The sequence below is a fragment of the Sebastes fasciatus genome, chromosome 11 (assembly GCF_043250625.1).
Source record: "Sebastes fasciatus isolate fSebFas1 chromosome 11, fSebFas1.pri, whole genome shotgun sequence".
Lineage (NCBI taxonomy): Eukaryota > Metazoa > Chordata > Actinopteri > Perciformes > Sebastidae > Sebastes > Sebastes fasciatus.
The window spans coordinates 28,194,180-28,207,841 of record NC_133805.1 but is presented as its reverse complement, the minus strand read 5'-3'; the positions used below and the strand labels follow the sequence as shown (position 1 = coordinate 28,207,841).

At 40.7% G+C, this 13,662-nt stretch overlaps 1 protein-coding gene across 1 annotated transcript; it reads right to left on the bottom strand.

The window, feature by feature from the left end:
* Window positions 1-4,891: 4,891 nt before the first annotated feature.
* myadmb (myeloid associated differentiation marker b) lies at window positions 4,892-12,533 on the bottom strand. Its single transcript, XM_074652036.1, has 2 exons — window positions 12,393-12,533; window positions 4,892-7,588 (listed from the first exon to the last, which is right to left on the bottom strand). Exon 2 carries the CDS (start codon window positions 7,476-7,478, stop codon window positions 6,597-6,599), a length of 882 nt encoding a protein of 293 aa, XP_074508137.1. The 5' UTR covers window positions 7,479-7,588; window positions 12,393-12,533; the 3' UTR covers window positions 4,892-6,596.
* Between the last annotated feature and the right edge of the window lie 1,129 nt (window positions 12,534-13,662).

Below are 13,662 nucleotides of genomic sequence, written 5' to 3'. Positions count from 1 at the left end.
TGAACTCACTATATATAGTTCACTATAGTGAGTTCTGAGTGATTTCGGACACAGCCCAGGTCTTATTGGCCAGGAGCAGTAACTTCCTTCCAATATTACAGTGAAGTTGCCAGACAGCCAGCACAGAGGAAGTCACTGCACCTAGCCAAGAAATAGTCCCACCCATAACACCCCATATAAAACCACACCTTGTTTCACAGACAGAGTAGCAGCCTATGACGAATACCCCATGACGAATATACTGACCTTTATGTGCAAAATTGGTGAAGTTCCCCTGTGAAACCACTGGATAACAGGAGATCAGTCAAGAGTCAATGTAGGGTCAGAAGACACAAATGTGTTGAAATAGAATGAGCATATTGGGGAACAACCCAACAAAATGACTTTTCACAAAGAGCTTGCACAGCTGTTTGCCATTGAGACTCTCGTGGCCTGGAAAGAGAAGAGGGAAGTATATCTGTGGGAAGATGACGACGATACATGAGCCTCAGCACTGAAGGAATGGCGGGCCTTTCCAAGCTCTCGGCACATCTGTGTGTCTACTTTAATGTGTCGTATGTTTTCAGTCAAGCATCTTGTTGTCATTCCAGCGTGCTTGTTGTTACACACTTGACTCTTGGTTGTGCTGAGAACAACACTTCCGCTTTAAGAGTGGAAACAAGATGCTGCGTTTCAGACAGACTTCTTTCTATGGCCTCTTTCATTTGAAGATTGTATCAAGCTATTGTAGTGCCGATGACTTGCACTCTTTGTTCTTTCTATGGGTCAAAGTGGGAGTAAGGCCAAGAATTAATTTAGTTACTTAAGGAGAGGAGGAAGGCCAATCCCCAATGGACTTTTTTGCTGTATAGCAGCAAAGCTTACTGGGAGATGGTGTAAAACAGACAAAAGCAGTGCAGACTAACCTCATGCCAGCAGAGATTTGCAAAATGAACTTTTAAGCCGCCAAGAAGATATGAGAGACATTTTTCACTGGGACAGACGAGAGGAAAACGAGACAGTTTAGAGAAAAGCTGAGACTACAACATTTTCACTCCAGCAGTATGTGAATAATGTTTACGATCAAAATTAAAATATGAATGCTATCATTTAACATGCTTTTAGATGACAGTCCTGATATGTTGTATGATACATACCTCAAAATGTAAACAAATAAACTACAAGAAACATTTAAAGGTCTTATTGATAACATTTTTATGTAGATGAATATTTAAAAAAAAAAAAAGAAATAATCAATAGAGCTTTTAGAAAGGTGCCAAAGAAACATGGCTTTTCCTGAAAAAAAAATTTTTATGATTGTGAATTAATCATTTTAAAAAATTTGGCGGGTCCAAAATGCATGTTTTGTTTATCTCTGTGGAAGATATCTGACGTTTGGTTCCCACTTCTATCAAGGCTTGTGAGCCAATAGTAAAACAATGTTGGTATGTGGTATCTCTGGGTCGTCAGTTAGTGTGGAAAAAACTGATAAATGGTTGAGATTGACGGTAAGTGCGTGGCTACGACTTGTTGTGAAGTAAATCCAATGGAACAGGGGAGGGGAGAGTGCGACATCTAGTGGCTGAATGTTATCAATGTTATCAATAACACCTTTAAATAAAAGGTGTGCACAGGAAATCAGGAGGATTACACTGTCACTGTGCTTTCTGATTTTTCTTTTCATACCTATTCTGCTTAACATCGTGAAACACAAACTCAGGGTATACAGGCTCATTAAATGTAGATTGAGCTTTATGAATGATTGAATTCATGAGAAAAACTAAAGGAAAGACCGCAAACATGTATACTGTCTATGTGTCAAAACAAAGTCTCAGTTATAAATTGAACAAATTAAACATATAATGCTCTCAAAGTTTATGAAAAGCCTTTAATAAAAACTATGTCAGGCACTGTAAACACGTGCTACCTGACAGAAGAAAGAAACTTAACTTAAAGATTAGGATAAAAATTGACAGTAGAATATAAAATGTATTAAAGGTGCAGTGTGAAGGATTTGGCGACATCTAGCGGTAAAGTTACAGATTGCAACTAATTGAAACTTCTTCTGTGTGCTAAGCGTGTAGGAGAACTACGATGCCTGACGCGAAAACGTGAAAGGCTTTAATTAGTGCCAGTGTTTAGTTTGTCCATTCTGGGCTACTGTAGAGACATGGTTGCCGGCTCCGTGGGTCGTGTCTAGAAGGTAACCCGCAAATTGCAAAATCTGATCGGAGATTTGCAAAAACTTTCGCGAGACTCACTGCCTGACGACCTATCCTAACCTTAACTATTAGAAATGAATGCCTAACCTTAACCATCTTGCAAGAGTTTCCCCAATTTGCTGGTTCCCTTCTACACAAGACCGGCTCTGTGAAGAAGTAGATATAAACGGCTCATTTTAAAGCAACGAAAACACAACGTTTCTTATTTTCAGGTGATTATACACCAATGAACACATACATATTAATATTATATTCCATTTCTGACAATAGATCCCTGAAATGCTACACACTGTTCCTTTAAATTCACAATATGAACCATATGTTCTCAATTTGACTAAATATCTATTCTGGCCATTGTCCTGAATATTTTTACATTTTATATCCCTTCAAGGAAACATATTTTTTATATATACTATAATCCAAATCTGAAAATAATTTTTCGACTCCTAACTTGCCGGTGGCTGGGCTTGCTATTGTAGTAGCCATGTTCCCATGCCAGAGAGTACAACCCTTCCCTAAACAAAATAAACTCCATGTCATGTCATTGTGTCAGAACTGGGCGTCTCCTTTCCTGCCCATACGTAGATTTATAGGTGACTGAGATGTTTACTGTGTTGCACTCCGCCCCTCAGAGGCAGCGGTCATCAGTAGGTTGCACTGGGGTCTGCAGAGAGCTGTAGGGGGATCTGACAGTGAAGGGAGGAGGTGGGAAAAGAGTGTTGAGAGATAAAGTAAACAGGGAAGTATAAATAGTGTGCATAGAGCAGATGCTGATTTATGCTTGGTTTACTTTCAGTTCAAACAATCAGCTCTGTTTTTCTTAAAGTGAATTCACTTGTGAAAGACTTTACATGTATGTAGCACAATTAAAGATGTCTAGGCTCGTTAGGCAGTTAGTGTACAGTTAGCTTGTGGTAGTGTAGTATTAAAAATAAATCATCTTTGCATCCTTAAACGTTCCTGTAATCTGATCAGTTATACCAGTTTAAAAGTACATTGTGTAGGATTTGGTGACATCTATGTGGTGTGTTTGTAGATTGCAGCCGACTAAGTACCCCTCTGCTCACTCCTCTCTTTCCAAGACTGCGGTAACGTGAGCCGCCAAGTGCAAAACCACGGTAACGCCGTTCGTCTCGCTGAGAGGCCATCCTTAACATAATAACACTACTTTAGGAGCAACAGAAGTTGGCTGACGATGGCTGGTGTTACTACAGTTTTGCACTCTGCAGCTCACGTCACTGCAGTTTCACAAGCGTGACAGAACTACGGTGGCCCTCAGGTAACATAAAAACATTAAAGGCTCTTTCTAGAGCCAGTGTTTGGTTTGTCCCTTCTGGGCTACTGTACAAACATGGCAGAGCAACATGGCGGACTCTGTGAAGAAGACCCGCTCCCTATTCTAAGTTCAGGTGATTATACACGAATGAAAACATAGCTATGAATATTCATCTTGGAATCAGTAGGCAATTCCGAGGTCTGAAAAGTGAAGACCATGCGGAAGTGTCTTAAACTTGCATTCTTTCTAATAGCCAGCAGGGGGCAACTCCTCTGGATATAAGTCAGATTGTATAGAAGTTATATGAGAAAATGAGCCTACTTCTCACTTGATTTATTACCTCAGTAAACATTGTAAACATGAGTTTATGGTCTCAATCGCTAGTTTCAAGTCTTCTCCAATACAGCATGATGTTCATTTAGTAAATTATGGTCCCAATAAGAGTAAAATAGACCATAAAGCAGGGTATGCTTTAGGGCGTGGCTACCTTGTGATTGACAGGTCGCTACCACGGCGTTGTCCAGTCTGGGAGTTGTCCATGTTTTCATCTTAGAACTTTAACCCTTTCACAGTGTGTTTTCAGTTCATGAAAGTTAATATTAACATTTTGGTCGCCTAAAAAATGTCTTATTCAGCGTTCGGTTGTAGTTAGCTCCACCCTTTCATGTCACGTCTGGTTGCAAAAAGCCAAGATGGCGACGGCCGAAATGCCGAACTCGAGTCTTCAAAACAGCAGTCCACAAACCAATGGGTGATGTCACAGTGACTAAATCCACTTCTTATATAGTCTATGCTGAGAACCATGTGCCAATTCATTGAGTATTGAGGTATTTCACTGGATATGTGAAAACTTTGACCTGCTTGTGGCGCTTGATAATGATAAGTCAGGGGGTCACCAAAGTCATTAGGAAACATCCCCTCGACACCTTGATTTTCTGCACCAACTTTAATGGCAATCCATCCAATAGTTGTCAAAATGTTTAACCTTAAACCAAAAATGTCAACCTCATGCTGGCAGAAAAGTCAGGGGATCACCAAAGCAAGTCGGATTCATCCTCTAGGGACCATGAATGTCTACAAAATTTCATGGCAATCCATTCAATAGTTGTTGAGATATTTCAGTCTAGACCAAAGTGGTGGACCAGTCATTTTATTTGTATAGCCCAAAATCACAAATTTGCTTCAGGGGTCTTTACAACCTGTACATGAAACGACACCCTCTGTCCTTTACAGTGTGACGCTCTCATCGGATAAGGAAAAACTCCGCCCCCAAAAAAAAACTTTTAACAGGGAAAAAAGAAAAAAGACATTACCACAGAGTTACTCCACTAGCATGACTAAAAACAAAATAAAAGTAATGAAAGTGCGTAATACGGCACCTTTAACCAAACCCAAACAAAACAAAACACAAAAATCTGTTTAACATGTGGTTTTATTGAAACAATGGATTACGTTTTCCTACAACACTGATGTGGTATGCACAATTGAAACACGAACAGTGGAATATAAAAAAAAGCTGAAGAATATAACACTTATAACAACATCTAGAGAGAGAAGCATCTTTTTTGGTCTCTTTCTCTGAATATTTATTACAGCAGTACAAAGCCAATAGACCCAATCAACATCATATACGAATTTAGTGGTGTGAGTTTGGTGTTAATAGATGCTTTGATATTTGGAGACACCAGATATTTAAACACACATAGAAAATACTAATATTAAGTGCACTTTAAACATACTTTTCTTGTTTTTTAACTCAACAATCTTGCATATGTTCTTTCCACATATATATATATTCTTGCTATTGATTGTAGCTTGCAGATACACATATATCATAACAGGAGCAAGAAGCTAGCCTAGCATTCATCTTAACATCATGTAAACTATTTTGCTCTAACTTCAAATCTGACAACATTGGAGCCGTGTAAAATAATGATATGAAAGATACAATCTGATCAGTTGCTCTGCGTACTGTTGGGAAAACAAAACAGTCATTTTTTTTATGAAATCATCAAAAACACAATTTCCATTTGTATGGCATTGAAATATTTTCTCCAACAGTTGACTTAATCTTGGCTTCTACATTTCGTCCTTTAGCGGTTAAAAACAGAAATACTGATCGTCAGTCTTTTTATAACTGGCATCAAATTGAATGCAAATTTAAGGCAGAGCACTGACATAAACATTATGCAAAAAAAATTCAACAAAAACACAACAATAAGCCGCCATTTTCTTTGGTTTTTCTTCATTTGTCATTACAGACTATGTTTACATGCACATAGTATTTGGGGTGTTAGCTTGTATCCTTGTTAAGAGTCGGGAGATTCTTTTTATAGCTTATTCATATGATCCTAAACATCTTGTATTTTGAGTATTACAAAGGGCAATGATCTGCCATTCATAAAAAAAAGATCCAGCAATCACATTCAGGTGTCTCATAATCAAGATTAGAGTCTATCCAGGTCACTGGAACCAAGGTTTGACATTTACATGCTCCAACACATGAACAGAAAGCCTCAGTAATTTAAGGGAATATTGTTGTACGTGTAAACATAGCCATTGACCTCAACCTTCCCATCTTCTCTCTCTCTATGGTGCTAAGCAGTATACTTTACACAAAATCAAATTTGGCAGGTTTGCAGAGGCAAAACTGAGTCTGGGGCCAAAAAAACCCCCACAACATTCTGGTTTGATAACCCAGGTTGGCCAGCTGAACTTGTTAATTTCTTTAAAAATCCATGTTCACTGCCCCTGATACATTATCTCCAGTAAATCCTGGGTCAACCATTACGCAAGCACTTTGGGCTACTTCTCCGACTATTTTGTTGTACCAGAACTAAAGTGAAATTTTTAATTTTCAAATTTCAAATTGGAGTCACACTAGATTACAATACATAAACTATATCAGTTGTGGTAGAACTCCACAGTCTGCTCTCATCATGACCCATAAGCTCCTCCAGCTAGTGGTGATGCCATTAAGCAAACAGACCGGAGTCGCAGTGATTACGCTAGCATTTGCTCGCAGCACTGTATTTGACAGCAGTTCGACAGCCTTTGAGAACCTGCCAAGTTCAATTTTATTTGGAGCATACTGCCGGCCTAACTCCCTCTCTCTTCCCTCAAGCGCTGACAAACACCAGGCGGGTGGAGTAGATCAGGTCGGCCAGGTAGAGGATGAAGTTGACAGCCGTGAGCACAGCCACCGCCATGAGCTTATCCCACACGCACAGCCCCATCGTGGAGCTGCAACCACTGGGCCTAACTTTTGATCCACCATTCTTGGGATCAAAGTTGAAGATGGGCCAGATAATGGTTGCTGACAGGTAGAGGACCACGGCCAGTAGGGCGTACGCGGACAGGAAGCGTGCAAATGGGAAGGGGAGGCAGCCGGTGCACTCGCCTATGCAGAGCAGGATGATGGCCGCCGACAGGATGAAGCAGATGCAGTAGACCGAGAAGCAGTACTTGAGTGCATCGTGACGGTCGTACAGCACGGGGTCACTGACAAAGACAAAGATGATACAGGCGACGAAGGTCTCGCAGACTTTCAGCAGGCCGGGGGCTGTGGCCATGTAGCCGGCCACCTCGCCCGGACGCGCCTTGCTGATGCTCACTTCGGAAATGTAGGCGATGGTGGCCAGGCAGGAGAAGACGGTCGCCACGATGCGGTAGTCGCGGATTTCACTCGGGCCTGTGGAGCCCTTGAGGAAGTAGAGGGGGAAGATGATGGAGGCGGACAGGCAGAGCAGGGCGGCGTAGCAGGCGAAGGTGATAGGGAAGTTCTTCCAGGAAATAGGGGCTCTGGTCTGAAGGCCGAAGAGCTCCACCAGGAGGACGAGCACGCTCCCGGCGAAACTGAAGGCCCAGCAGAAGATGCACCAGTCTCCGGTGCCGTGGTAGAGTCTGCCTCCATGCACGGCCACGGAGAAGGCCACGCACGCGAAGATCAGGGCTGCCAACCGCGTCCATAGGAGGGGGTTGGAGTGGAGGGCTACAGCCATGATGTAGTCGGTGATGTGAGAAGCTGGTTCCTGTGAGATACGAGTCTCTTCCTGTTGGGAGTCACTTCCTCAGATTTTTACCATCAGCCACTCAGAGAAGGCAGAGAAAACTGTAAGAAGAAAAGACATTGAAAAGAATTAGTAAGCAAGACTTGTCATTTTTCATGACCTCTAGATGAAGTACATGATACGACCACATGAGGGCTCAACAGGCTCTGCACTCCTACATGCCCTTTTCTCAAACACACAATGCTGTTATTGTATTTTATGAATGGTTGATACAACAACTGAAAACACAATTTAAAACCACAAATAATGTCTCCACTGTGTTCACTCGCGTCAGCACATTAACATCTAGTCAAATCATCTGGTGAACACTGACCCGTATCAAACTTCCAGACTGCTTTCTCACCAGCATTTCTGCACTGAGTGCAGACTGTTTCGCTCTGACATTCCTCCGTGCTCATGTCCTCTGACGGGCGTGGCGCCGCAACCTCCACCGACCCCACAGTGAGTCTGTCATCGTGCTCTAAACATGGCCCTCTCCACTTGTACCACTCCCACAGGGACCTCATCTACACTGCAAAATAACTTACAACGCTCTGAAATCTAGTGCTGCTGGGTCTTAAAGGGGACCTATTATGCTCATTTTCAGGTTCTTACTCATATTTTGGGTTTCTACTAGAACATGTTTACATGCTTTATTGTTAAAAAAAACACTTTATTTTTCTCATACCGGCTGTGATGCAGCACCTCTTTTCACCCTCTGTCTGAAACGCTCTGTTTGACCTCCTGCCCACCCTCCCGAAAAGCCCAGTCTGCTCTGATTGGTCAGCTGGCACTCTGTTGTGATTGGTCAACCAAACCAAACTTTTCGGACTCCGCTCCAGCTCCGCTCTAACTAGCTTTGTTGGAGGGTGTGCCAAACTAGCTGCTAGGTAAAATGTGTTACTTGGTGACATCACTATGTTACGGAAGAAAAGGCAGGACTTCAATCAAGGCGTTTCAGGCAGTTCAGGTGCAGTGTTTCTGTGATGAGAGTAACTCCCTTTGGCCTGAACTTTGCAGACCTTTTACATGCACTAAAACTATATAACACACTAAAGGAAAGACAAAAGGCACAAAAGCATAATAGGTCTTCTTTAAATTCTGGACTTTGTTAAAGGAATCTGCATCTTTAAGTGCACCAGTTTAGAATAGCTTTTTGAGTATTCAACTCCTAATGAATAATACAATAGAGATGTTTTATTACCAACTTTAAGTTTGATTGTGGCTCATTTAGACATCAATATTTAATGTTATATAAAGAAATAAATGTCATGTTTTCAGAAGCTTTAAAGATAACAGAGTACTTCTACACTGCTGGGATTACTACTACTACTACAATACTGGACTAGTTTCAGAAATGGTTGTCCCTATTAGTCAGTTAGACACAAAAACATGCGGAAATAGGGTCCAGGTTGAAAAATACCAAAGTTATCCTTTAACTACTGTGGGTTTTGTACTTTGCTTTATTGAGGTCAAACTTCCTTCTTTCCTTCCTCATTTCCAGAATTATTTTCAACCAAGCAGCAGCCAAAAGTTAAAGCTAACACAAAAGTATTTTCAGATGCAGCTCCTCAGAGAAAACATATAACATCTCAAAATTAAAAAAAAAAAAGAGTTGGCCAAGAGTTTGGTAGCTAATCATCTCCTTTACTTAATAAAGGATATCAAATTTACATCTACTCTGTAAATTCAGCCACTGTGGCCACAAGTGACAATTAAAGAATAATAAATTAAATTTTAACAATAGCACAAGTGGAAAGAGTCATAAAGTCAGCAAACCACTGCTGGTCACACCAGTCCAAGTGAGGTTGTAGCAGCAAAACTCCAGAGTCTGTTGGATTGAGCAAGGGAGTGTTTTATTGCCTATGAAATTAACAGTTCATTTGTATGACTAATGAATGTGCTATTTCCTGTCCAGTCGCTCCCTTTTGGCTTATACTGTACAGCATAGTGTTTTGGCTTGATTTGTCCGTTGACTATTTTTTATATTATAAAAATATCATATAAAAATAAAATACAATCGATTATTTAACTAATCTTTTTAGTTTTCCTTTAGCGTGTTTGACTGACAGTCGTCGATCGGGACACTCAGCCTTGTTTGTTGCTCGCTCGAATGCCCAAAGAGATCCGACCAAATGGCGCCAAACTCAACTCTAGGTTAACGCCCTTTTCTGGAAATTATGGGGTGATGTCATGTTTTCAACAAGACATGAGATCAGGTGTGAAATGGTTGCATCCATCGTTGCCCATTTCAAGGCATTGAAGGGTTTTTCCAGTTGATTCAAATGACTCAAACCACAAGCTGTCGTGCAGCTGCAGGCGCCGTGATCTAATGAGGCTACTGTCATTAGTGCAGATATCCTCTTCCTCCTCTTCGATGGATTTCTATTGAACGCTGTTGCATAATGGCATCTATATAAAGAAGCTTCTGCTCTTTGAGGGACTGATAGTGACGTTTGTTGCAGAGCATTTTCTGATGTGACTAAAATACAAAGATTCTTTGTTACTTGCTTCACGAAAAGTCTTAAACAAGCACATCTGCTTTTGAAACTTTCAGAAAAACAAGATTTTCAACCACAAAAGCCCATTTAACAGGATGAGATGGATATTTTCACAGTGCAGAAACCCTCTGACCACACTGGCCGTCCTCCCTCAAGTCCCTCCTGACACCCATCACCCACTTGGCTCTGCAACCGCTGCATTCCCTGTTCCCAGTTTACACAGAGAGACAGTTATAAACAAGGAGAGAAGGCCTGTTTACATTAGTCCCATTAGACACCTATAAAGTACTCGAGGCCGGGGAGGCGAAAATCTGAACTGGTGGTGAGGCATGAATAGAAAGAGGAGAACAAATAGAGAGAGAAATGGAAAAAGAGAACCTAACACTCTTGCAGGATGACTAACTTGAAGCCAGGAGGGGAGTAAAAAGAGGGAGGGACACGGGGGAAGCCCTGTGTCTCAGGCCACAGAAGGACACACAGTTTAAACACAGTGATGGAGTGGAATAGCAGAGACGTGAGTCACCACCGGGCCCCTCTCTTTCACCACTCCTCCTTTCTCTTCCCCCTTACACCTCCTCCCTTATTTCTTGTAAGATTTTCCAACTAACTGATGCGTTCCAGATGTGCTGCAGTCTGGCTGCTGCTGAACAACTGGTAACTTTGTCACATTTGCCAACTTCTTTCCTTTCCTCTCTTTCCCTTCTCTTCCTTCTCTCCTCATAGTCTCATTTGGCGGCTACTCCCTCTCTTTTCCATCAGTTGTCCTCTTTCTCCCTCCCAGCTCAATACTCCCACTCCAGCTTTAAAGTCAGGGTACCAATTATGCTTCATGTAAACCACTCAAAATAAACGTATACGGAGGGGTCGTAATGGAAAAATCAATCCCGCCACTCCCGCCGCCATTATTTTTGCTGCTTATGGAGTCAAGTCAGGAAAGAAATGGGAGGAAAATGGCAGAGGGGAGACCAAAAAAAAGAGAAAAGAAACAAGAGCACAGTGTGGGAAAGTGTCTTTTCACAGAACAGCATGGAAAACACGACAGGATCACGCAAACAGGAGCACTTCCCCAACTGGAAGGGGCGCTGAAAATAGGTTCACACATCAGTCTTGCAACAGGACAGCAAACAGGATGTGACCGCATCGTGCTCCTCTGCAGTCAGTCTTTATACAGACAGCACACACACACACACACACAGATGATTGTCTCAGGCAGAGAGATCATGTGCGCTGCTTGTTTGGTTGTCATGACACAACATCACTAACTCGATTTCACCCATAATCCACTTACAGGAGACCCGTGGGTCGAAGCACAAGACGAGCTCTGTTGGCAAACCATCCCACTGTGTGTGTCTGTGTAAGGCCGGGGCAAAATGTACCTTGACATTTGACCTTTTTCAAAACCAAAACAAATCACAAGAATACAGCACAGATTTCTGTTTTTTTGTCAGACTGGAGAACCATCAGAAACAACCATCACAAGATACCAAATCTCTGTAATGAAACACAGACTGATTTCTTTTAGGGTCATCACCTTTTTTTCTGAGCAAAACCAACGAAGATAGAAACTCATACAGTTCTGCATTTTAACGAAACACAACAAGGAAGTTGTTGGTGAGAATCTAAATCTGTGTCTTTAATAAACTCCAGGCATAAACCAAAATCCAGAAAGAGAGTAAAAGTCCCCATGATAGAGCAGTTGTGTGTTATAGGCCCCAGCAGAGGTTCATTCATTGACTGTGGAGGTGGGTGTGCCGCCTGCCACACCCTGCTCCCACCACTCACACACACACACACACACACACACCACACTACAGCCCACTAAACACAAACTGACCCCAAACACACAAATATATGCCCAAAACATGCATTTTTCTTCACGAAACTGGGCTTAAAATACATATTTGAAAACATCATGCACTTGCTGAATGTTTTAATTCTCTCCAAAAAAAAAAATATAGTAGAAAAATTAGAAAATACTAAAAAAGTACAACGAAGTGTCTATAAACTCACTAAGGAGCAACTTAGATAGTACAAGTTTTCCTCCTACTCTCAACTCTTTTTTTATATACATACATACATATATATATATATATATATATATATATATATATATATATATATATATGTATAAATCAATGATAAGAAATATCAGCTCTTCCAAAATGTCCTGAAACATGCACACAGATAAGTCCACCCTAGCTGCTGATAGTACCACATTCTTCCCCTGAGTCATGCAGGTAAAACAAGATGCAACAAGTTGCAGCTGAACGAGGTCTCACAGTATCTACCCTATAAAAACACGCGTCCTTAAAGCGAAATCTCCATATCATCTAGTAGTAAAAAGTCTGATGTAAAAGTTGGTTACCTTTCTGATCACTTGGCTGCAGATAGCGTCTCTTCTCTCCGGGACATCCAGCAACAGAGGATCGCAGTTCTCAACTCCTCGTCTCCAGGACTTTGACCAGCAGTTCAGAGGAGCAGCTCCACGCCCAGCAAACCAAATTAGGCATCAAATGTCTGCACCGTTATTCACATCTGTCTCTCTGACTCTCCTCCTCTTCCTCCTCCTGCAACCTGCAGCCTGCAGCAGCAGAACCAGGACACACAACACACACCCAGTGAAACAAGTTCAGCCTCCTTCAACATGACATATGTCTCCGTTCAATTTATGCATCTCCAGAGGCTGCTATAGCACCGTTTAAAGCAGGAGAAAAATAAAGTTTTATGAATATATCGCTTTGTATGTGAAGATGGATTTAATGGTTTTCTGTAGCAACGACTAACTAAATTTGGAAATGGGCATATATATATATATATATATATATATATATATATATATGTAGTTAGCCTATTGATGTTTTTTTATCATCCAATATGATTGAGCAATGGGTCAGTGAAACAAAACAAAAAAAAATCATAATCACAACATCTGGTAAATTGTGTTCATGTTAATGTAAAATACATCCTTTTAAATAAATTATATATATATATATATATATATATATATATATATATGAGAGTTGAGAGTAGGAGGAAAACTTTTGCTATCTAAGTTGCTCCTTAGTGAGTTTATAGACATTTTGTTGTATTTTTTAATATTTTCTACTATAGTTTTTTTTATTGGAGAGACTTTAAAACATTGACCAATGCATGATGTTTTCAAATATGTATTTTAAGCCCAGTTTTTTGTAGAAAAATATTTTTTTTTGGGCATATATTTCTGTGTTTGGGGTCAGTTTGTGGTGTGTGTTTGTTAGTTTGTGTTGATATCTCTGTTATAAAAGTGCACTTTAGCCTATTGATGTTTTTTTTATCATCCAATATGATTGGGCAATAGGTCAGTGAAACAAAACAAAACTAAAGTTATTTTAAGCACAACATCTGGTAAATTGTGTTCATGAAAATGTAACATACATCCTATTAAATCCCTAAAATGAGGGATTGAATTTTAATGCTAAATTCGTCTGATTTTAACAGAAAGTTCTGGAAACCCTCCAGAGATGTCGTCATGTTTATTTTAATCAGCGTTACTATCGACACGGTTCAGATAAAACCAAATATTTGTCACTGCTGAAGTCTGAATCATCACAGTATAGTCCACTCTGGGGTTATTTGTATGCGTTGCTAAGCAGCAG

Coding starts and splice junctions, on each gene's coding strand:
- myadmb (XM_074652036.1), bottom strand. CDS start 7,478: ATGGCTGTAGCCCTCCACTCCAACCCCCTCCTATGGACGCGGTTGGCA.